This window comes from Oryctolagus cuniculus, chromosome 19, assembly GCF_051225735.1.
Source record: "Oryctolagus cuniculus isolate XC-2025 breed Fujian yellow rabbit chromosome 19, ASM5122573v1, whole genome shotgun sequence".
Lineage (NCBI taxonomy): Eukaryota > Metazoa > Chordata > Mammalia > Lagomorpha > Leporidae > Oryctolagus > Oryctolagus cuniculus.
The window spans coordinates 6553507-6578340 of NC_142885.1; the positions used below are offsets into that span (position 1 = coordinate 6553507).

Below are 24834 nucleotides of genomic sequence, written 5' to 3' on the forward strand. Positions count from 1 at the left end.
GGTTATCGCTCGACAACCCAGGCAACTGTTTCCGTTGAGCAGAGGCTGATGGAGATGCCCCGGGATCCTCGTGGGCAGTGAACCACACTCTGGATGAAGCCAGCGCTTGCTGGCCAAACCGCTGCTGCATCTTATCCGCACGAGCTCTGCTGTGCTGGCTGCTCGTTCCTCATTCTGCCGCGCCCAAGAGCCACACCCTGGCAAAACTTTGGTTAGTGGGATGCCCATGGTCACCAACCACTGTGGCAGACACAGTCAAAGACCGCCAAGAACACAGTGAGCCTGAAAAAGCCACGTCCTCCTCTTTGCTCCATGGGGTCCTGGTCTCCTCCACCCTCAGAATTAGATGGAGAAATGTGACCAGTGTTAGGGGCACCTTTCTCGGTCCAAGTGCCTCTGCCAGCGAGTGACAGATCCTCTGTCCTACACAGCCACTGGGATCAAAGCCAGGGGGCAAGAGAGGAGTTCTGAGTCTCGGGGAGGGCAGGGCTGTAGAAGCTGTTCTGTTTCCTTATTTTTCTGGACGATGACACACATTTCATATCACCACTCTGAAAACACAGTGAGCTACAGCATAAACCTCCGAAGGGCTAACCCTGTTACTTCTCCTCTTCCCTCCACAACGTGACGGGCTAAATGTGAGAGGGAGGGGTGCAGTGGGGGAGGGAAGTAAAAAGCCAAAAGCTGAGCCTGACTGCAGAGACAGTCTCCTACCTCCTCTCACATCGTCATCCAAATGGCAAGACACCAAGGCTGCAAATGTCTCAGGAGTAACGAAATTAATTTTGGGAAAGAGCTTTAAATATTCAAAGCCCCATTAATCCTCATGCCTTGTAATTAAATAACTAAGTTAAGGAGGCTTGGACAAAAAGCAAAACATTTTCAAAATGTGAATTCTTTGTATGTGCAGCATTAGGGTGCATTTCTAAGTTCTGACCTTGGAGAAAACTATGTGAAAAATCTCATGAAGCATACACTGTAAAAACATGACAGAAAGAATGCAGATACAATCAGCCCAGAGAGCTTCAACAACTGTGCCTGGGTAAACAGCTTCACTTCTAAGGCTCCAGTGATAACCTCAACGGGGCTTCTGCCCTCCCTGCTCTTGGCCTCCTGCACTCCCATAGGCGCTCCCCACGGAGAGACCATCACTTTTGCTGCACTGGCATCCTGTCTGCTATTCTTTTCCTGGCCAAAAATGTCTGTCTTCCAGGGATCATCTCTGGGACAAACGAAAATTAAAAAGACTGTTTACCTTCCAACAGAAGAAAGGTAAACAATCACCCCTTTCTAAAAACAGAAAACAGAGCGGGGACGGGCTTGCTTAAAAATCCCCTATCAGAGGGCCTGGGTTTGAGCGCCAAGGACTGGAAAGGTTAAAGGTGCAAACAAGTTTGCAAACATCCCTCCAAGCCATCCTAGGACAACCCTGAGAGCAGGGCGGGAATCATGGTTCCCAATGCTGTCACAGACAAGGAGAGCAAGCTGCTGAGGGGCTGCAGGCTCCTGGACCCCTCCTCCTGTCCCAGCACAACCGGCATCTGATCACTCCCTTTCCTCTTGCTTTCTAGCAGGACGGTTTCGCTCATGAATGAAGGGAAAAATGGCTTTTGGAAATGAAGTTAAGAGCAACTGGAGGTCAGGAGATGAAGACACTCAGGCTCCATAGCCTGAATTCCTACAGATGGTCAATGGTGACACCAGGCTTTGCTTCTGCTGTTTGAAGCACAGAATTCCAGCAATGTTTAGTCTTCTTTCAATTATTTTTATATTAGAGAAAAAGAGTAAAAGGTACAAAATGTATTATCAGACAGTACATGCAGCCAAGGGGAAAACCTGTACCTAATGCAGCACCCTTGCAGACGTGTGTGGAGACTACCGTTCAAGCCACAGTCCAAACATGGGGGGAGTGTTCAGCAACGCTAGATTTCTATCCTGAGGTTTGTTTAAGTTTTTAAATCTCTGTTGACAGTGACGGAAAAAAACACAAAACATTCTAAGAAATACAGACGGAAACAGCGCGAAAGGTCCCCCTTTGTCTGAGGCCCTCCTTCGGCAGTGTCTCTTTCCTTACACGTATGTATTTCAGGTATGTCCGTGCACTGAGGCGAAAGGTAACCAGATCTCACTGCGCACACACACAGCCTTGCTTTTTCCACTTGACACTGCATTCTTGGAGAGACTTCCTTAGCAGTACTTACAGGTTTGACTTTTTGGAAATTCTTAGTTTATTTCATTTTCTTATCAATAAAGTGGTTGCTTTTGGTAAAGCATGACAAAGGCTCTTACATGTTAACAGATAACATTACTATGCAGAGCACTACATTCTCTGAAATTGAGGACCTTGAACTCAAAGGCTAAATGAATGAAGAGGGGGTTTAAAAAGAGAGAGAGAGAGAGAGAAAGAAAAAGCTAAACTAAGGACATCATTTTCCACACCGTGGATGGGAGAAGGTAGGGTAGATCGGGCTCCCTTCCTCCTGGGAAGACAGGCTGTCAATCCTGGGAAGCAGCATCAGGTCTCAGGACACAGCACAACCATCCGGGCCGTGCCTGCTGACTCGCAGAGATTAAGCAGTGGAGGTGAAAGGAGTCCCCTGTGTACACTGAGGGTCTGGGCAGGCAGGGCCTGGGGGGGAGGGGGCAGGGTGTGGCTCCAGGGACAGCTGCAGGAGTGCACGCCCCTGCACCCCAGGGAGTCCCCCCCCCCCCCGGGGGGCCTGAGGACAGCATTTTCCTGGTATGTGGGAGAGGTGACAGGATTTACTTTCAGTTTTGGGAACCATGAGTCACTTACCCTAAGACTCTCAACTATGGCCATATTTGAGTATTTTTAAAAAGAAAGGAAAGAGACAGGCAGAACATCTCAAGACTAGAGTTGGGGCATGGAGAGCCCACATCCTTTCCATTGCCATGTGATTTGTGATTCCTCACTTTCTGACGCTGGTTTCTTTTCAAGAAAAATCTGAGCTTGAATCCTCTCTTCTCAAGACAGTCTTTCTTGCCTCTCAACAATTAAAAATAGTTTTCTTTTCCTCCTAGACTTTCAGTAAGTCAAGCTTTTAAACACTGGAAATCTACTGTTAGGACTATAATTCGGATGTAAAACACTGCATTTATGTAGAGTTTAAGGACACAGCCCTGGAGTGGGCGGTAGCCCTGCTGCGTTACGGCTGGCTGCATCACATTTTATTTCCATCTTCCAAGTCCTCTTCACTTCCTGCTCCTCCTAAAGCTATGGTCAGCATTCCTCAGAAGCTGGGGGAGCTCTGGTTATCGATCACTGTGTGAAGGATTCCCAGGTACCATTAGAAGCCTGGGATGCATCGATCACTGTGGCAGAACGCACTCTTCTCTGCCTGAAGCAAACACCACTTAAACGGTGGGGAGCTGTTGGCCTCAAGCTCCCCTGCGTGCCGCAATCCCCAGCTCACGTGAGCGCGAACATGAGCTCTGTCCTCCTGGGGGCTGCGCTGCAGTGTCCTAAGTTCTGAAAGGAACACACCCCTTCTTGAGCCGTGTGCACAGCCAGCAAGCCTGGAGTGACCACTGTGCAGAGCACCTGCTCCTGCCCGCAGGGCGCTCCGCCAGATCTGCCTGCGGTGAGGGGACAGACAATTCTGCCCGCAGCAGGGCTCTACTGTCAGGATGCCGTCTCCTGGCCCCCTCTCCTCCCTGCTCCTCACTTCTCAGCTGTAAGGGTAATTAGCAGTGTCAGTGTTCTGGCTTGATTGCTCCAGCCTATTAATAATGCAAGAGCAGGAGCAGGATGAATGCAAGAGTGTAAGACAGAGGCCTCAAGGTTAAAAGCAGTAATGGAGAGAGCTGGGAGGGAGCAGGGGTGGGAGTACTTGCGTTGGCAGAAGAGGAAAGTGTATGTGTGCGCGTGCATGAGAGAGAGAGAATGAGCGAGCATGTGTGAAAGTCACGGAGGGGGGGAGGGAGAGAGACAGAAGAGACAGTTTTAAAGCCATTCCTTATAACTCCCAGCTTCCCTTTAGGGGACACACGTATGGAAAAGCTCAACCTCCGAATGTCTTCAATACAGCAAAGTGCAGCCTCTGCTCTACATGGAGTGGACAAGTATCTCTGGGAAGATGATGCTACTAATCCTGTGACACTGGAGATTATTCGTGTATGAAATTGAGGTCACAAGAAACTACACCAGTATCTTTCAGACACATTTTCAATGCTTTACACAACTTCTCTTATAAAAGGCAAGGTCTGCTTGTTCAGCAGAACTGGTACCTTCCCACTGAACGCCCTCACACTGAAGCCAAGACCCGCAGCACAAAAGCAGGATGGGTCTGGCAGCCAGGCCCTCCCTCCTCTTTTGGTCGAAAAGACAGATTTTTACATTGTTAAAGCTGCCTCTGTGCCTCCACAAATATCCGTTTCCAAGGAGGGACTGCAAAAGCTTCCACTGCCAATCTTTCCACATGGAGCTTTGCAGGAAACCAGAATGGCAGCAAATCAGCACAGAGCCAATGCCTGCAGAGGGCTGAGCGCGGCCATCTGAGACGTGTGGTGCACTTGGAGGGGAGCGGGCACCACACTGCCTTCGGAGCAGAGCAGGGTTCAACACGACGCCCTTCACTGGTCCCTCACACACCCAATGTGAACTCTCTCACACACCAGCAAAGTCACAACTTTATCTGCCGGTTTCACAACCCAACACATGTGTACAGCCGGTCACAGCAGTGCTGGGTGAATCAGAACCCGCCCTTAGCTGCTAGTCAGAAGAACTCCGTGTGGGAAGGGCAGCAGTTGGAAGCAGTCTTGAATGCTAATTACGAAAGGCTGCATTTATTCCCATCCGGCCCTGACTTCAGCCCAGGGCTTTCTCCCCGGCTTCGTCCGGTCTGGCAGCCCCTGCGCTTGCGGTAAAGCAGCTGAGGAGGAGGAGGAGTTCCAGCTCCTTCCACTCCCCACAGGGCGTCACCTCCTCACACACAACCCGAGGCAAAGCACTTCTTCTTAGGTGATAAAATACGCCCTCCTAAGTAACCAGGACAAACAGCTACCAGCGTGAAAATATACAAGCATATTTTACTGATTACATTTCTCTTTCTTTTACAAGTCCTCTTAAACATCTCAATCTAGGAGTTCAGATATGACTGTGTCGCTGGAAATGGGTGTAACAGCAGTACCCGCGCATTCTCTGCCCTTGACTCTCAGCGAGCCTCCTCGAAGCAGCACACTTAGCAGTTTCTTCGTTTTTCCACGTGGACTTTACGTGACTGTCAGCAAACATCTCCTCTTCCCACTCACATCCACTGCTGTGCATCCTGCTCTGCGTACCTAACACATGCTGGAGACAGCTCTGTGTCAGCACTACTGGATCCGTGTCACTGGCGTCTTTGTAATGCTATGCTGAATGCCAGGGGTTGGCAACCACAGCTCCTGGCTCACACCTGGCCTGCTGCCCATTTCTGTAAATATTCCTGCACGGGAACACAGCCCCATTCATTTGGGAGTCGTCTATGGTTATTTTCATGACAGAGGCGGGGTGGGTTAGCTGGAACAGAGACCATATGGATTGCAAACCTTGAACTGTATCTTGCCTTTTATGGACAGAATGTGCTGACCCCTGGTGTATGCCACCGCAGGATGTCTCAGCTGCATTTAGCCTACTCCCTGCTGACGACCCTTTAAGTGGAAAGTGGATGTCCTTAAGGAGAAAGGAGACCCCTGAGACACTAAGGGAAGCACGATGGAGGAGAGTGCAGGAACTAACTGGGACGAAGCTGACATAACTAACCAAGCTTAAAGAGGGAACTTCAGGGTGAGCTACAGCCTCCAAAGTGTCACTTCCTCTTTTTAGAGGAAGTAAGAAGGGAACTGTGGGTCTTTTGAGAAGAGGAAATCCCCCTTTGCCATATACTGAAGCTACTCCCTGTGTTTGTGTTTTTCTAAAGTTAGGCAAGACTGCCCGAGGCACGCTGTGACCAAATTAGGAAGCAGGCAGGCTGATGTCTCAAGCTGGTCAGCACATGGCCAGGACGCCCGGGCATGCATGGACAGTGACGGATGGGGAAGCGGGGCGCTTCTAGTTCAAGAAGGAAATGTTATCTGCTTGAGAAATTTGCCTTAAGTTTTTTTTAATGAGGACTAGTCATTGTTCTGTGATACAAAATTTACTGCCTGTTGCTGACAAAAAAATCAAGAGCTGAGGTTTCCACCAGCAACGGCTAAGTGAATACAGTGAGATGCTCCTGGGCTTTTCCACTTGCTCCGAGACAGTGAAGGGCTCGAGAAACGACCCCAACAGCTCTCTGATGGAGTAAGACATGCACTGTCACACTATCAAGAAAAAACATCCAGAAAGACCTTCTAGGAAGTTATGCACACTCCATTCTGGTGCTGCCCACCCAAGTGTTGACTACAAGGACAGTCAGGTCTTAGACTAACAGCTTCAACACCAGGCGCTGGGTCTATGCCTGAACCATCCCCACTGGGCTGCCTTCAGCCGCTCTGCTCAATGACATTCTCCTTCAGGAATGACTTCTGAGATAACTTCTGATTCTGAGCCAATGAGCTCAGAATCTATTCCGACCACCAACATTATCTGGGTAGTAACATTTAACCTTGAAAAGCCTTGCTTTCCTCCCAAATTTCCAGATCAGCAAATTCTTGGATACGATTTCTATTCCCTTAGGGCTGTGCTCAGCTCAGCTCCAGAATCAGCTATGAAATCAGACGAGCAGAGTTCAGGCAACCTAACAGCAAAACCAACCTCAGCTCTCTGTGCAGGAAAGCCTTCAAAGCAATCAAGCAAAAGGAGGATCCCCACTGGGGCGCAACCACAGAGCCCGCTCCCCAAAGCCGAGGCCTAGGCAGGCACAGAACACAGCCTGCTCAGTGCATGCTACACTCTGCTCAGGGTGTGCTGGGCTGGTATTCTGGTCCCTTTGCCAGTATGGTTGGGGCAGGAAATTTGCAGCTACTGTCTCAAAGTGTTCTAACACCAAACATGAATGTATTTGGTTTCCAGCTACTCCTGTATTGATTTTGAACATTTATTTCCAATGACCTAAAGGATTAAGGGATCTGATAGATATTACAAAGACTATACATTTTTCAAAGTTCCTAGCTAGCTGTTGTACAAGTCTACCAATTAAAAATTTAATTTCTGTGGCTGGCGCTGTGGTGTAGTGGGTGAAGCCACTGCCTGCAGTGCTGGCATCCTACACTATTTGAGTCCCAGCTCCACTTCCCATCCAGCTCCCTGCTAATGCACCTGGAAAAGCAGGAGAAGATGGCCCAAGTACCTGGGCCCCCTGCATGAACATGGGAGACCCAGAAGAAGCTCCTGGCTTCAGATCAGCCCAAGTCTGGCCATTGTAGCCATTTGGGGAGTGAACTAGCAGACAGAAGACCTCTCTCTCTGTCTCTCTTAATTTCAAATTAAAATAAACAAATTTTTAAACAAACAAATTGAACTTCTATTAGTCAAGGTTTCCCTGGCTTACCTTCCACTGAGTGAAACTGTACACTAATGGGCCACTGGGGACACATCTGGATCAGCCAGCCAGTCCCAAACCCAAAAGCTGTATGCAACCTGAAGATGGAGGCCAAAGGTTCCTTCAGACTGCACGACCCTGGCACTGCACCTCTCCAGGAGTTCTCTCCATCTGCACAGTGAGGGCGCCTGGGTTATAGATCTCCGGGGTCTCCCTTTATGAGGACACCTACAGTTACCAACCAAGAAAACCCAAAGCCAACAACGTGGAACCATCTGGACAGACTCAGAGCAGTTCCTTGTTCCAGGGTTTAGGCCCCACAGCCGTAAACCCCCAGGTGAACAGACAAAATGACCCCCTTGCCTACCCTGAGGTCACATGTCCCAGTCTGAGGGCCCACCAGGGTTCACCCCTCACCTGTCTTCTCCCACTGCTGCTGCTGCTGCCCTGAAGCCTGGACTAATAAGCAAGACGCTGTGGGCGCGGGGCGGGCGCAGCCACGCCTACTGCAGAGTGGCTCTCCCCGCCTGTCTTCTGCTGTCCTCCTGCAGTGCACAAGGCACCCGGCTGTAGACAAGTTTCACTGCCCTTTTATGGTAGAAAAATGAATTGCCTGCCCAGCAGTGGAGCCAGAGATGACAGAACGGAAAGTTGTCATTTGTTGTGGTTTTGGCAGCCCAGCCCCCCGGGATGGATGCTGCGCCAGGCAGCCAACGAGGGAAGAGCACCAGCCTGGCCACGCTGCTCCCACGCTTCTCCTGCCCCGCCTCACATGCTGTGCCTGCCCAGGATCACTGGCGAGCCTGGTTTCTGTGGAAGTGAACTTTTTACAGAACGCAGTATCAAAGATCTCTTCTATTTCACTGAAAGACCTAACTGCAAGTGTCCCAGAAAACAAGTTTCAGTCAGGATGTGTCCGAGGAACCAACTGTGTCTTCTGGCACAGGCCCCTCGAGGGATTTGCGCGGCACAGCCTGATCTGTCTCCCATGAGGCACGAGGGCACAGGAGCGCAGCCCCCAGCTCCCCTGAGGAAAGACACCAGCATCTTGGTCCACAAGCTAATCAACAGCAGTTTGCACCACAGGGCCTCCTGTCATTTGCATGTCAGGAGGTCCACAGAAAAAGAGCAGGCCCCTCAACAGCTGCAAAAACATGCTGGAAAAGGAAAATCCGTATCTTGTGTATGCACATCAGAGTTCAGGAAATTAAGCTTAACTGAGAGAAATTAAGCTTATCCAATACGCCTGTGGCTGGGAAACAAGCTGTTCTAAATGAATGAGAGAAAGACTTGTGGTTTCTTCCAAACGTTAGCAAAGCAGCCACAGTCAAAAGGTCTGCTCCAGGGACACTCACACTACGGAGCTCGGATGCGTGCTCAAGACTGTCCACCATCGATGGTCCTGGACTGACCTGTCTTTCCCCAAAGCCACCAGCATGGCTCTTGAGCACTGCCACCTCTCTCTTCCCACCCCTCAGCAGGCAGGCAGCCTCTGCAGGTCGCCCCATCCCCTCCGGGCTTTAGGTTACTGAACCCGCAGGCTCCGAGCAACGACTCGCTGTGCTAACTACAGTGACAAGCTGTTCTCGCTCCCCTGCATTCTCTATCTGATCTCTCCCCACCGCCACTCCCTCCCTGGCTCTCCAAGGCTCACTCTCCCAAACAGCTCGTGATCCCAAGGTCCCTACGTTAAACCTGCAGGATTTCCTGGGGTCCTCACAGCCAACCTCAGCTTCCTTGTTCTGCACAGCAAATGTGCTGTCTATTTTCCTACTCCTGCTTGCTTCTGCACGGGCCACGCTTGTCCGCAGGATGACCCTTCACACAGCCTGGCTTGTGTCACTCCCTGCACCTACCCCTCAGATGCCAGGAGGGTCCAGTCAGGCCCACACCCAGCCTGCTCACGCATCTGAGTGACCTCTTCCTCCTCAGGCTCCCCTCGGCAGTGACCACCACTCTCTCAGCTAACAGTCCGCAGCGGAAATCTGCTGAGTGAATGGCCGAAATTCAGCCACGACAGAGAAGTGCTACACATCTGCACAAGAAACGTGGAGGGAAAGCAAGGGGCAAGATCCCTGATGGCTCCTGTGCTAGGGACAAAGGTTTAATCCAGAGCAAGACTGTGGGGCAGGGAGGGCAGGAAGAGGCAGGGTACTTACTGGGGGGGGAGACACAGCTGAGAAGGGGTCAGGTCAGAGTGGGTGATGGCCCTGAGGTGAGGAGGAGGCTTTCTGGGGGAGACAGGAGGGCACTGGTTGGAGATGTTTTTAGAAGAAAGCAGGGAAGGGCAGAGGAAGGCCAGAAGACAGGCTATAGTCAAAAACAAGGGAGGAAAAATGGTCATCTCCTTCACTCTTCTCTGGGCTGGGACGTGGATCAGCTGCCTCAGACACAGGGCACTTTTGAAACTTAAAATGCTTTTCATATGAACCTCTGATGGAAAATAAAACTGAAGACAAAGTACTTCTATGAGGCTATAGGGATTTGATCTGAGAAACTCTCTTAGACCATTTCTTTTTGAAAAGCAAATGCCAATACGAGCTTGAAAATCTTCAGTTTCTAGAAATCACAGACTTTGGGCTAGGACACTGTAAAGGTCATCTGGTCTCTCTTGTGGCTGAGAGGCTGGACTGCATGTGTGCAAGTCACTCTGGGAAAGAGTTTGCTGTAGGCTGCCTAAGAGCCTCCAGGGGAAGCAGTGGCCCTCAGTGCAGGGCCTCGGGCTTTTTCAAAGATTAATTTATTTTGAAAGTCTGAGTTACAGAGAAGGAAGGAGGAACACTGATTCGCTCCCCAAATGGCTGCAACAGCTGCAGCTGGGCCAGGCTGAAGTCAGGAACTTCTTGCGTGTCTCCCCTGTGGGTGGTAGGGACCCAAGCACTTAGGCCATCTCCTTTCACTGCTTTCCCAGGCCATTAGCACAGAGCTGGATCGGAAGTGGAACAGCTGGGACACGAACCGGCGCCCATACAGGATGCTGGCATTTCGGGTATCAGCTTTACCCATGACACCACAATGCCAGCCCCCATCTTGGATTCTTAGTGGGCACTTGAAGTCTGTTTTCCAGAAAAGTCAAACAGCAGGTCCTCAGCACTTATATAAAGACAAATTTTGTGTGTACAAACTACACACCTGAGGCCTTCCCTTCTCCAGGATGAAGAACCCTTGAACCTTCCAAACAGTTGCTGGCATCTTCCCGTTAAGTACAAATGCTCTCAACACTTAAAACAGTGAACAAGGCAGAGCATCTGAATAACGCGTTCCAGTTCCCAAGAGCGATGCACCCTCAGCGAGCAGAGCAGAGCAGAGAGGACAAATCCAGTCCCACCTGGATTTCCTGATTTGGTGCTTTTCCTAAACTAATTTTTATGGCAAATTTTAAACATATAAAAGTACATAAAAGAATGAAACTCCATGTACCCATCACTCACATGAATAATGCTCTGTGCATGGCTGATCCGGCTTTCCTATACTCTACCCACTCCTCCATGCCATTTTCCACTACAATTTTGAAGCAAATCCCAGATTAAACTTCATCCTATTTATAAATATTTCAGCTTGCATTCCAAAGGTTAGAACTCTAAAAACCAAAAAAGCAAACTAAGAAGTAACAGTAAGATGGCCTAGGCGACTCCTGATGCTGTCCCCTGCTGGCTGTGGCAGAGCAGTGGGAAGTAACAGTAAGATGGCCTAGGCGACTCCTGATGCTGTCTCCTGCTGGCTGTGCAGAGCAGTGGGAAGTAACAGTAAGATGGCCTAGGCGACTCCTGATGCTGTCTCCTGCTGGCTGTGCAGAGCAGTGGGGAGTAACAGTAAGATGGCCTAGGCGACTCCTGATACTGTCCCCTGCTGGCTGTGGCAGAGCAGTGGGAAGTAACAGTAAGATGGCCTAGGCGACTCCTGGTGCTGCCTCCTGCTGGCTGTGGCAGAGGAGTGGGAAGTAACAGTAAGATGGCCTAGGCGACTCCTGATGCTGCCTCCTGCTGGCTGTGCAGAGGAGTGGGAAGCCCCTAAAGCCCACACAGCTCTCAGACAGGAAGCCCAGGCTGCAGCCAGAAGACGGCCAGCTTCCAGCGTGGGAGCACTTCCTCCTGCCCTCCGCTGAGCTGAGAGCTGTGCAGAGCCTGCTGTGCCCGCAGCCTGACCTCAGGAGAGTGCACTCTGCTCCTCAGTGCTGCTCCAGATCACCAAGGTGACCGAGTCCTTCTCGGGACACTGGCGTGTGACAGACTCACGGCACACAGCTGCAGTTAAGTTTCACGAGATGGTAGGCACCGGCCCCTCCCCTATTACACTGGAGGTGAAGGGAGGCAGGTCTGGCCTGGGTGGTCAGTTCCATTTGGAACGGTGGAGCGGCCACAGGGACCACAGCGGTGACAGGGCCCTCCTTACTCTCTGCATCTTTGTCTCAAAATCAGAGTGGATGCTGAGAAGTCAAAGGCCACTGAAATCTCTTGGCTACAGCATACCAATTTTCAAAACCACCCTGGGGTGGGTGCTTGGCTCACCAGGTAAGATTCCACTTGGGACACCCACATCTCTCCAGAGCTCAAGTGTGGGATCTGCTTGTGATTCCGCTTTCCTGCTAATCCACACTCTGGGAGGCGACAGAGGATGGCTCAGGTGGTCGAGTCCCTGCCACCCACATGGGAGGCCTGGATTTAACTGCCAGCTCCCAGCGCTGGCCTGGCCTACCCTGGATGCTGCAGATCTCTCCTTCTTGCTTGTCTCTGTCTCACTGCCTTTCCAAAAAAAAAAAAAAAAAAAAAAAAAAGAAGCCAAAAACCCCAAATCCAACAGGACACTCAACAATCCTACCCATCAGGAGCCTGAGCCTAGGCTTTGTGCTAATTTTGCGGTTTCCCTTTTCCACATTCCTCCACCTGACACGGACACCCAAAGGGACCAGGGGTGTTTCCAGGCTTGTGGCATCACCATAGCAACCAGCTCTCTCCTACCTGAAGACTGCAAACCCCGCAGTGCTGTGTGCTGGGAATGCAAAGAGGGGACACTAGTGAGCTGCACGCCGGCGAACACCCAGCACAGTCCCTCCCCCGCCCACGCAGTCTTTTCTCAAGGACAGCACGCTGAGGTCACTGCAGCACACACGCCGATATCTACTCGCATCATCAGCATAAAACTAAAACGAGGTAAATCATTCCTTAAAAAAGATGTTCTGAAGACACTAATTCTTGAGGGATTTTTAGTGTTAAACTAAACTGCCAATATGAATATTTTATTTTTGTTTCCTCTTGGCCACATAGAAATTGTTTTTTAATTTATTTGAAAGGCAGAGATAGACACATAGAGATCTTCTGTCTGCTAATTCACTCTCCAAATGCCCAACACTACATATCTATGTCTTTCAGCAAGGCCATAAGCACAGGAAAGCAGGATTAAATTACTTGAGCAGGAGCTGGCGCTGTGGTGCAGCAGGTTAAGCCTCTATGTGTGACACCAGCTCAAGTCCCGGCTGCCCCACTTCTGACCCACCTCCCTGCTAACAGGCCTGGGAAAGCAGCAGAGGATGGGTCAGGTGCCTGTGCTCCTGTCACACACGGAGACTGGGGCGGAGCTCTGGGCGCTTAGCCTTGGCCTGTCCTAGCCCTGGTGTGAACCAGCAGATCCCAATCTCGATCTCCATCTCCACTCCACCTCTCTCTCTCTCTCTCTCTCTCTCTCTCTCTCTCTCTCTCTCCCCCTTCCAAACAAATAAATCTTTTAAAAAATTATTTTAGCAAAGCACATAAAGGAACTGGTTTCTATAGACAGTGTCACTCAAAGCTTATGATCCTCATCCAAGTTGTCAACAACAAACGTAGGGTGTGATGATTCTGAGAAGCAATGGCTAACAGCCACAAAAACCATGAAAAAGGGTCAGAGTTGCTATTTAAATAAAGTATAAATGTGCCAAAAATCCACATTCTTTCTCTGTAAGTACTACAGTGCATTTTAAGAGACTAAGAACAACAAAGGAGCCACCAGAAAGCATGTCTTTCCAATTCAAGGCCAGTGAAAGCCAAGAGGCCCTGACTTCAAGGCCTGCCCACTGCTGGGGGTGGGAGGGTGTCCTGGACTCTGGGTAAAGATCAGTGCCCTGGCAGCAAGACAAACACCATGGCCAAGGAGTCCTGGAGACACACCACCCGTTTTACTGCTGCTTTGTGACTGATCTGTATCCCCCAGCAAAATGTGGTCACTTATTTCTAGGCCCTCCCTACACTTGACTGAGAACGCTCCCTGAGGTCCCAATCCTGGGCAGGGAACCCTGGGGGTGTGTGCCAAAGTGCTGCACAGACCACAGTGGCAGCAGCAGCAGAAAGCAAACCCACAAAGGAGAACTATCTTTTCTGATGGAAAGCGCTTCAAAAACCCATGCCCTCTACCTTGCAGCACACTGGGGCTCTGGTAAGACACGAGTATTCTGGGCGCCAGATCTGAAAACCGAGTCCCGTGCTGAGCTGTCTACTGCTCGCTCCACGCTCTGGTGGCAGTGTGACTTACAAAACGGCAGGAAGTCCCTCCTACCCAGGAATTTTATCACCTGTGGCCCCACTCCTGCACACGTATGAGCGTCAGCCTCTACCTTCCCCATGCCAGTTGGCGGCTACTTAGGAAGTCCAGGCACCGGGCTAGTAAGTACCTACATTGTGCTATTTGCTTTCTACAAAAGCTCCCCACGGAAGGGGCAGCTGCTTTCATTTTACAGATGGAAAAAGTGGCTAGCGGAGACGAAGTATAGCCAGTGGAGGGGCTGAAATAAGACAAGGCAGGGTTAATCCAACAACCTCGCATCCTAACCATGATGCTGTTGTTTCCTTAGCTGCAACTCAGGCGACAGCCTCCTGGCACCAGTCTTCAAAACACCTCTCAGGGCAGGTAGCTTCCTGAGAAACCTAGCAAAAGGCCGGGAAAGGAGAACAGGGTGCCTTTCCATCTGAAGGGAAAGAGAAGTTCTGTGATTTGTCTTCCGGGAAGGTAACATTTAACCATCTAAAGCAGCTGTGCGGGGATGTTCTCTGGGGACAAGGCAGAGTGATGCCCCGTCCTGGGATCAGGGAAGCCAGCAAAGACCTGTGGCCTCGGGCTCTTCAGCCTGTCTTGACGGCCCTGCTTCGGAAACCGGGTCTGGCTGACGCCTGCTGCACCACCTCCAGACGGTCAGCAGGCAGTCTCTGGGAGGCTTCGCCAGGGAAACATCAGAGGGGCTGCAGCAACCCCGTGGAGGAAGTGGGGACAGCAGCAGTGCCCCCATTCAGTGACCAGTGCCCACCCTCCTCGACGGCAGGCCGTGAGAGCCTCTACCACCCAGAGGGCAGGCATTTGACACAGTGGACCCCATACCCCATACTGGGTGCGTGGGTGTGAGTGCCAGCTCCCCTTCTGATGCTGACTTTCTGATAAAACACACCCTGGGAGGCAGCGGCTAGCAGCTCAAGTAGCTGAGTCCCCGCTACCCACAAAGGAGACCCAGATGGAGTTCTTGGCTCCTGGCACAGCTACTGCAGGCACTGGGAGAGTGAATTACCAGATAGAGGACCTCTATGTGTCTGTCTCTGCCTTTCAAATAAATTAAGACAAAAAAAAAAAACACTTCTGTAGGGGCAAGGGGAAACAACAATAAAATCTCTATTCATATTGGCAGTTTAGTTAAACATGCCTGTATTTTCACCTTTTCCTATTTTGGGTAGTTTCGATCTTTTGAAGTACTCCAAGTGACAGCAAATATAGTATTTACATTACTCTCTGAAGTTCAAAAAATGCTTTCTATTCATTTGAGACAGAAGGAGAAAGAAATAGAAAGGAGAAAGGGGAGGAGAAAGATAGGAACAGAGAGACAAAAAGAGCTCTCATCAGCTGGTCCACTCCCCAGACACCCATGCCAGCTGTGTGAGCCGGAGCAGAAGCCAGGAATGTGATCCAGGTCTCCCAAGACCCTCATCATTTGTGTGGGTCACTACCAACAGGAGCAAGGAGTCTGTGAGCAACAGTCTCTGTGCTGGTTATTACTACAGAGAATTTTACAAAGTGGGAACCAACAAAAACATTAAGGCAAAAACACACTGTATTCTGAAAGTGCCTTGCTGTCCCATCAACTCTGCCCAGTGCTCAATGGAGGAAGGCTCATAGGGACAGGCCTGGGACTAAGTTTTGGGGCAAGAAGGCTTCCTTTGGGGTTCTGAAAGCCAGCTGTCCCAGTACTTGACTTCAAGGCCCAGTGTCCACTTCAAAGGGTTGCTGTGGGAAGCCACGGAGGGGAAGGCTCTCCCAGGCGCTCTCCACTGTGGACCTGCCGGGGAGGACCGCTACTGTGGCCCAGAGCTCATTAGCCGGACCACTGAGGGAAGGGTTCATCTTGCCAGGAGCCAGAACAGGCCGTGCTCTGCCAACTTCTCCCGTCACCCTCCTTTTCTGACTTGCACTATGCAGCATGGACAAACTTCCACTCCAGTAAATAAGCCCTCCTTTGTGCGCTTAAATCCTTTTATTACCCAGATGTTAGTGTCAACCTCACTTCCTGAATAAAGGTTCTCCCTGATGGCAGGAACAAGCGGCCCAGGCTTCATTTATCTCTAGATAAGCACGAAGGCCTGTGCTTAGCACATGAGTCAGCTGACTGGCTGGGCCCCAAACCCGAGTGCGGCTAATGAGTGCTACCAGCCGCCATCACAGCTGGAGCTGCCGGGGCACTCACAGCTGGTCCAGACTCATTTACATTCTCTTCATGCAGCCACTCGGCTCTCGGCTCTCGCAGACGCTGCAGATGCCTGCTTTTTAGCAACACACTGGTGTGCTGCAGATTGAATGTCGTCTTACTTCACTGCTGAAAAGGTAACAACACTCAGTGCTGTAAAGACCAGGACGGGGCCTGGAAAGTGGAGACACCACCACCTTCACATTCTCAGGTTCCACGAGACTCCACAGCAGACGCTCCTCAGGGGTTCGTCCTGACGGCACGCACCCCTCTCATCTGGTGTCACTCCTACCCTCTGATGGGCTCTGCCTTAGCACTCTGCTTCATCAGTGTGCTTAAACCTCCATCTTGGGACTCTGGCTAACTTTCTGGAAAGTTCCACTTTTATACATCTGAGCTTATCAGGTTACGGCTCTAGGAAGGCAGGAAGCCTCAACAGGAATTTCTGACCCTAAAAATTAATATCCCAGAAGCATCATTTTCAAATCTCCATTTATCTAACACTCTTCAGTCCTGCACCAAGCATATCCCGTTCATTCCTAAACGCAGTATGCTGACAACTGATCAGTCCTTCATCTGGGAGCACACAGCAGAGGGCGGAGAGCGTGGGCCTGACAAAAGCATTCCATCCCAGGACCAAGACAAAGGCTCTCCCATCTTACCAGAGATACCAGGCCTGACTCTTCAGGGATTCCAGGCATACAAACCCTCCTCCAGATAACGACCCAGATAAATGCCTCAGCTCAGGGACAAGTTCCTGGCAATCCTATCAGTTTAGATTACTGGCAAAGACAACTGTACCGAGAAAGCAGAGGCCCCAGTCTCACACGGACCCAGTGAGCTTGCGGCTCACTTCTTAGACATCTGGAATCCTTGAGGATTAACAGTTGGCTCAGCTCTTGTCTTAAGAGTGCACCCAGGCGAACAGGTAAAAGCACATGCCTAATCACTCTGCCGTCTCTGGCGCTGCATTCTGAGCCACGGAGTGGTCTGCTTTGGCACTGCGCCTCGAAGCGCTCTGTTCTGCCAGCAGGACAAGGCAGCGCTGACACCTGGGCCAGCAAGTCCTCTCGCATGGAGCACTAGTGCCACCTTGTGGCGGTTCCTCCCACCACTCACACACAAGGACAGACCGGCTTGTGGCTGGGCTCTAAGTGTAAAATATAAAACTCTTCTTTCTCACCCCAAAACCTGGCGGGAACCTCTCCACTTTCTAATGCGCTGGCTGAGCTGTCTTCACTAGGTTCTCGCTGCCTCAGGTCCCCATCAGACAGTTACTTTATGTTCCCTGATGGGCAAACCTTACCCTAACAGTAAAAAGTGAAGCTAGAATGTGAATGACACTGTCTGCAGGCCAAAGCCAAGTTCCAAAGCATACTGTAACTGACGATGCCCTGGGACGCATTCTCTTCACAGGGACACACTCCCGGGGGACAAGGCGTGCAAAAAGATGTTAAACAGAAAGGCACACTTTGAACTTAGGTAGCAGGACCCAGCGTTTCTAAGGCTACAATCTGAGGGCTCTGCTTGTTGGCTCCTCCCACTTCCCACTCCAGACCCACAGTCCTTCCTTAGCCTGGACCTCTCCATGTCTCCTGCCCTAGTCACTGCCTAAATATTACTCAACACCTACTATGTGCCAGGCACTGTGAAAATACACACACTGGAAGTGTCCAACCCAAATACTCAACAAGTCCAATAGTCCTCTCCTGAGGTCTTTTTGGTTTTATTTCCAATCTTGCCAACAGCAACAACTACAAACCAGAGGAGCTTGTGAGTCCTCAGGACCCCTCCCCACTCCCACATTCAGCACATCCCCTCCTAAACCTTAACCACTCCTTTTCTCTGCTGGTCCTGATGACATGCACCTGTCAGGATGTCAGAAAAAATGCAAACCTCAGGAGCTCAAAACACAGATGGATTTTTCATTCATGCTTCATATTCATCTTGGCAGAGGAAAAGGTAAGTGACCCATACCCCCATTTAAAAAAACTGTGGGCTGGTGCTGCAGCTCACTAGGCTAATCCTCTGCCTGCGGCGCCGGCACACCGGGTTCTAATCCCGGTTGGGGCGCCGGATTCTGTCCCGGTTGCCCCTCTTCCAGTCCAGCTCTCTGCTGTGGCCCAGGAGTGCAGTGGAGGATGGCCCAAGTACTTGGGCCCTGCACCCGCATGGGAGACCAGGATGAAGCACCTGGCTCCGGGCTTCGGATCAGCGCGGTGCGCTGGCTGCAGCAGCCATTGAGGGGTGAACCAACAGAAAAGGAAGACCTTTCTCTCTGTCTAACTCTGCCTGACCACACACACACACACACACACACACACACAAAAGCCTGTGGCACAACCTGAAATTGACCCTAATAAAAAGAATATACTAAAATAACTTGTTAGCTGTCCACAAAATGTCATAAAGCAGTTTCTAGAACGTCTTCATGCTGCATCCCAGCACCATTCAGTGCCAGCAACCCCCACTCCCTTCCCCCAGCCCGACACCACCATGCAACCTTCTGCTTTAGAGACGGCTTGCAAATGGGACCACACAGTTATCTGTCCTTCTATGACAGGCCAATTTCACTTAGTATATCCTCAAGGCTCACCATGTTGCACCATGACAGCATTTTGTTCTTTCACAAGGCTGCACAGCACTCTACTACAAGTGTATCCCACACTCAGACCCACTCATCTGCTCAGGGACCCGAGTCATTTCCGGCGAGAGGACATCATGGATGACGCAGCCCAGACCCGCAGCACACTCCTGAGAGCCTTTCCCAAAAGGATTTCAATTCCTTTCCCCTGCAGAGTCCCGCCCGGGCATGTGTCTTGGTGTCTTTGGGTACCTGTGTGGCACTACAGGCTCTGAGGGGCTGCTTTAATCTACCCTGCTCTCTGCTGGCTTCAACAGCTCCCAGGCATCAAGAGAATGCACTCTGGATTGGGCAAAACAGAAACCAGCTCCTTGGGCAGCACACTGGACACGCGCTCTTTCTTTGCTCGTCCTCAGAGAAGTCTCTGAGATGTACCAGGCTCTGTCCACTGCTGTGTGGGTCCTCTCAACAGCAGAGATTTCTTCTGCCTCCAGCATCTGGACTATGAAAGGTCCCATCAGTCCTCCAGCGTGGCAGAGACATTGGTCTTGGGCAGGGTCTGAAAACCCTAGTGTGCTGCACACATGCTCCAACTCCTTCCCGGGAAACGCAGGGATCTGGAGATGCCCCCTGCTTGCTGTACACCCATCTGAGAGAGGGTAATGGTGAGCGTGTGCGTTTCTAACATCACATTTGTACTCTGCGGCCCCCCCACCGGGCTAGTTCTTTCCTGCAAGACAAGACAGAAGCTAGTCCCTAGCATAACATCAGATACACACTTCCGTCTTCTTCCCTCTCCAGGGCGGTGCCAAAGGATGGGAGGCTCCTCAGTCACATCAGGCTGTGCGGGGGAGCAGGGGCTGAGAGTGAGTGCCACAGGGACTCTACCATGTTGGGTCATCCAGTTTCATGCCTGCATGTGCTACCTCTTAACGACTACTAGATTTCTCACAAAAAGACTCTATGAATTGCTGAATTAGCATTTCTGTGGGAGAAGGAGGGTCTGAGACTTCTTATTGTGCCACCTTGCTGACATCACTCTGAGGTACTTACCTTAGTGGCTTTTTTCTGGAAGTGACCTCACTCTCACATTTCAATGGTCAAAAGAAGCTACAGAGCTACCTCCAAGTTCAACAGGGCACCTGCATTCCTCCCACACACAGAAGGTAGAATGTTTGATGTTCCTGGCTGGGATCTGAAGCACCTCTGGTCAGCTCCCACAAACTCCCCACGCTGGTGTTAAGACATCACCCAGAAACTAGTGCAGACTCACGTGTGCTCTCAGGCCTGGACGTCTCTGGAGAGGGAGTGCCTTCTCAGCTAAGGGCACGTTCATTAGCAGAGCTCTGCTTGTACCCACACCAGGAAAGGTAGCTCCTGCCTCCTCTCAGCAACCCACGACACCAGAGGAGCTGGCAGAGACGTGCGCTTCTCAGCTGGACTACTCAACAGCCACGCAGAGCTGCCCAGAGCTCACCTGCCCACCCCCACACAGAGCTGCCCCAGAGCCCACCTGCCCACCCCCACACAGAGCTGCCCCAGAGCCCACCTGCCCACCCCCACACAGAGCTGCCCCAGAGCCCACCTGGTCACCCCCACACAGAGCTGCCCCAGAGCTCACCTGCCCACCCCCACACAGAGCTGCCCCAGAGCCCACCTGCCCACCCCCACACAGAGCTGCCCCAGAGCCCACCTGCCCACCCCCACACAGAGCTGCCCCAGAGCCCACCTGGTCACCCCCACACAGAGCTGCCCCAGAGCCCACCTGCCCACCCCCACACAGAGCTGCCCCAGAGCCCACCTGCCCACCCCCACACAGAGCTGCCCCAGAGCCCACCTGCCCACCCCCACACAGAGCTGCCCCAGAGCCCACCTGCCCACCCCCACACAGAGCTGCCCCAGAGCCCACCTGCCCACCCCCACACAGAGCTTCCCCAGAGCCCACCTGCCCACCCCCACACAGAGCTGCCCAGAGCTCACCTGCCCACCCCTACACAGAGCTGCCCCAGAGCTCACCTGCCCACCCCCACACAGAGCTGCCCCAGAGCCCACCTGCCCACCCCCACACAGAGCTGCCCCAGAGCCCACCTGCCCACCCCCACACAGAGCTGCCCCAGAGCCCACCTGCCCACCCCCACACAGAGCTGCCCCAGAGCCCACCTGGTCACCCCCACACAGAGCTGCCCCAGAGCCCACCTGGTCACCCCCACACAGAGCTGCCCCAGAGCTCACCTGGTCACCCCCACACAGAGCTTCCCCAGAGTCCACCTGCCCACCCCCACACAGAGCTGCCCCAGAGCTCACCTGCCCACCCCCACACAGAGCTGCCCCAGAGCCCACCTGGTCACCCCCACACAGAGCTGCCCCAGAGCCCACCTGCCCACCCCCACACAGAGCTGCCCCAGAGCCCACCTGCCCACCCCCACACAGAGCTGCCCAGAGCTCACCTGGTCACCCCCACACAGAGCTTCCCGAGAGCTCACCTGGTCACCCCCACACAGAGCTGCCCCAGAGCCCACCTGGTCACCCCCACACAGAGCTGCCCAGAGCTCACCTGGTCACCCCCACACAGAGCTTCCCGAGAGCTCACCTGGTCACCCCCACACAGAGCTGCCCCAGAGCTCACCTGGTCACCCCCACACAGAGCTGCCCCAGAGCTCACCTGGTCACCCCCACACAGAGCTTCCCAGAGCTTACCTGCCCACCCCCACACAGAGCTTCCCCAGAGTCCACCTGCCCACCCCCACACAGAGCCGCCCCAGAGCTCACCTGGTCCCATCTAAACCAGTGCTCGATGCCCTGCCCTGCTCAACTCACTGAGACTTCTTCCCACTCCTTGGGTATCAGCCAGTGTACAGGCTGCTGCTGCTGCTCCTGAGGCCCATATTCATCGCACTTCTCATTCTGTCTCTTAGATCAGATACCAACTTCCTGGATAGCCCAGTGCCCAACACACAGAAGCACACAAAGACAGTTTTCTTTCTTAGATCTAAGACATCAGACTGTTGAAACAACTGTTACAGCAACGGCCTAGAGTGGGGACAAATTATTAAATGGCCACATGAGTTTTGCAAAAATACATCCCGATTTCACACAGAACTATTAATGTTGAAAAGAAAATGAATAAAGTTTTATTCCACTGCTTTCATTTCTTCCTCCTTCTCCAATCTCTACCTTAATTACTTTACGTGAGACTCTGTAAAGTTCAGCCCTGATCAAGTGGGTTTAGAAAAACAGTTTCATATATATTTGCTAGGAGGTTGCCAACATTCACCGAAAACTCTAAAGGGGTTTGTAAATCAACAGCTGACACAATTTAAGACATTCTTAGCTCATACAGACATTCTTAGCTCATACAGTAGGAGCTTAGTTAAAGAGAAGACAGGTCCACAGCAGTTAAGTGACCAGATAGCTCTCTGGTCTCACTTGATATAATCAGTTCTCATGAGGAAAATAGTCAAGTGAAAAAAACCCCGACATGACAAGGACGCCACCATGAGGCCCGGTTCTTTCATCAAAGAAGTGTTACTTGGATTCTGAAAATGCATATGTCAGGGTGGCACCTGAGCACAGGGTGGGGAGAAAGCAAGCAAGAAAAATGTTGATACAGTGGAGCGAACCACAACTCTGCACGTTTTCACGTGACAGCATCTACTAGGGATGTGGAGCCTGGAAAGTTCAACTCCACAAGGGGCGCTCATCTCTGTAACCATGTCAGCCACCATTCACAAAGGACCAGTCCTCATCTGCTTTCATGAGAGAGAACACGCGAGTCCTTCTCCCGCATCAACACGCAGAGAACGCCGAGCCCTCAGGGTAGCTACTACCCCACAACCCAACACGCATCCAGAAATCCACCTGCTCCCTACCTTTCGGCAGCGAGGATTAGGACAGCTGAACCTCTTCACGTCACTGTCCAGCAGGGCAGGAAAGCTGCAGGAGGGGCACCTGGAGTGAGAGCACAAGGACACTGCTCACAGCACTGAGCCCGATGTCCGTCAACCAGACCGCTCACACGAGCACAGTTCACATGCTGTCTTACTCAGTCATTTCATTAACATGACACCCGAAACCTTCCTCACGCGGGCTCCTATAGAAAACACACGCCGTTCCAGGCTCTGACTTGTGCGGCCCAGTCAATGAACACACACCCCAGCTCCGGGAGGACCCCTTGCAAGAGTCACTTCTCCAAATTAAGGGCACAGTAGTGACTGTTCCTGCGGGCCAGAAGACTAACAGGCGGCAAGGAAGGTGACACCTGAGCTTTTTAACCTCAACAGAAGTGACGGTTTTATTTCTCAGCAATGTCGGGAAACCAGAAGACTGACTGTTAGAGGACTCCATCTGTCGGAAGCGCTCACGATGGCAACCGCTCTCACTGCCCGTGACGCCCTCCAATCCCGGGACTCACCTGACCAGCTCGTCAGCGTAGGCTGCCGCAACCTCCTCCTCAGCTTTCCGTTCGTAGTACTTGCACAGGACTGTCTGCGGAAGCACCTTCTCCAGCTCACTGGCTGGGAATGAGCACGTGCAGCTGCCCTCCATGCAGCTGAGCTCTGACTAGAGTAAGGTAAACAGGCGGAGAGAAAGCAAGCTGTACTTAGCGTCCCGAAAAATAAAGAAGCTGCAGTGTCACCTGCATCTTAAATGAGCAGTAAACAGTGGTTATGAAAACCGACTTTGAGTTGGCAATTATAGATCCTTCCACCTTCCCTGAGTAATCACATTCCGAACAAGGAACTGGGACACAACCACTAAGCCCACCTTTGACAGTACTAGAGGAACGCTCTTCCCAACACCACGCGGATGGAGAGTGGGCGGAGGAAGAGGAATGCTTAGCGGACTCAAGGAGGAAGGTCACAGAGGAGATGTTGCTGAGAAGCAGGCTGTCTCCCTCCACAGACAGAGAAGAGTAAAGTGAGGACAGGGACTGTGTGAGCTTGCAGTTGCTACCCCTCCAGCTGCAATCAACAAACTCGGAGAAAAAGCAGGAAGGGAGCCTTGGGTCCTCTGGGAACCAGTCACAGGGCGGGAGGGCGTGGCCGGAAGGCAGGGGTCTGCGCTCGGAGTCCTCCAGCTCCTTCCTCCTCCCCAGGTCCAGAATGCTGCAAAGGGCTCACAGCTAAGTGGGAGGCCCAGAGTCTCCCCAGCACAAAGACCTGCAATAGCCCCATTAAGGCTTCACAACACAAAAGCTGACTGGCATCCAGGCAGGAACACTTCCAACATGAAAGACATCAGGAAAACAAACGGCAAAAGGCAGCGTAAGTTGTCTGGAGGAGCCAGTGCTATGGCACAGAAGGTTAAGCCTCCACCTACAGTGCTGGCATCCCATATGGACACAGGTTCCTGTTCCAGCTGCTCCACTTCTGATCCAGCTCCCTGTTAATGCACCTGGGAAAGCAGCTGAAGATGGCCCAAGTCCTTGGGCCCCTGCCACCCACATGGGAGACCCGGAAGAAGCTCCTGGCTTCAGATCAGCACAGCTCCAGCTGTTGTGGCCATCTGAGGAGTGAACCAGCTGATGGAAGCCCTCTCTCTCACTGCCTCTGACTCTCTGTAATGCTGCCATTCAGATAAATAAATATTCAAAAAAAAAAAAAGATTTATTTATTTACATATTTGAAAGATTTGAAAGGCAGAGTGACAAAGAAAGAGAGCATCTATCTGCTGGTTCACTCCCCAGATGGCCTCAACAATCAGGTCTGATGCAGGCTGCAGTCGAGAGCCGGGAAATCCATCCAGGTCTCTCACATGTCTGGCAGGGGCTAAGGTACGTGAGCCATCTGCTGCCTCCTCGGCACATCAGCAAGAGCTGGACTGGATGAAGGCGCAGCCAGGACTCTAAATGGCACTATGTCAAGGGATAATGGCATTGCAAGTGGCAGTTTAACCTGCTATGCCACAACACTGGCTCCTAATCGGTCTTCATTTGGATTTCACCAGATTTTCCAATTCCCCCTTTCTGGCTTAGGACCCCACAGGACATTCTGTATCCCGTCTCCTTAGTCGCTCCCACGCTCTGACAGTGTGGTATTAGGATACACAGACCTTCTGATATTCATCCTGGCTCGTAACTCTCATAGCCCATG

General features: G+C 51.8%; 1 protein-coding gene across 3 annotated transcripts in view; it reads right to left on the reverse strand.

Moving 5' to 3' along the window:
• Window positions 1-24834, reverse strand: part of RNF216 (ring finger protein 216) — a 138448-nt gene that overhangs the window by 57820 nt on the left and 55794 nt on the right. For all 3 annotated transcript variants that reach the window (XM_089320895.1, XM_070064338.2, XM_051839048.3), the window contains 2 exons: window positions 23154-23302; window positions 22612-22690 (listed from right to left, as the gene is read on the reverse strand). In XM_089320895.1, the coding sequence (XP_089177021.1) occupies window positions 22612-22690; window positions 23154-23302 (228 nt within the window). The remainder of the gene's footprint in view (window positions 1-22611; window positions 22691-23153; window positions 23303-24834) is intronic.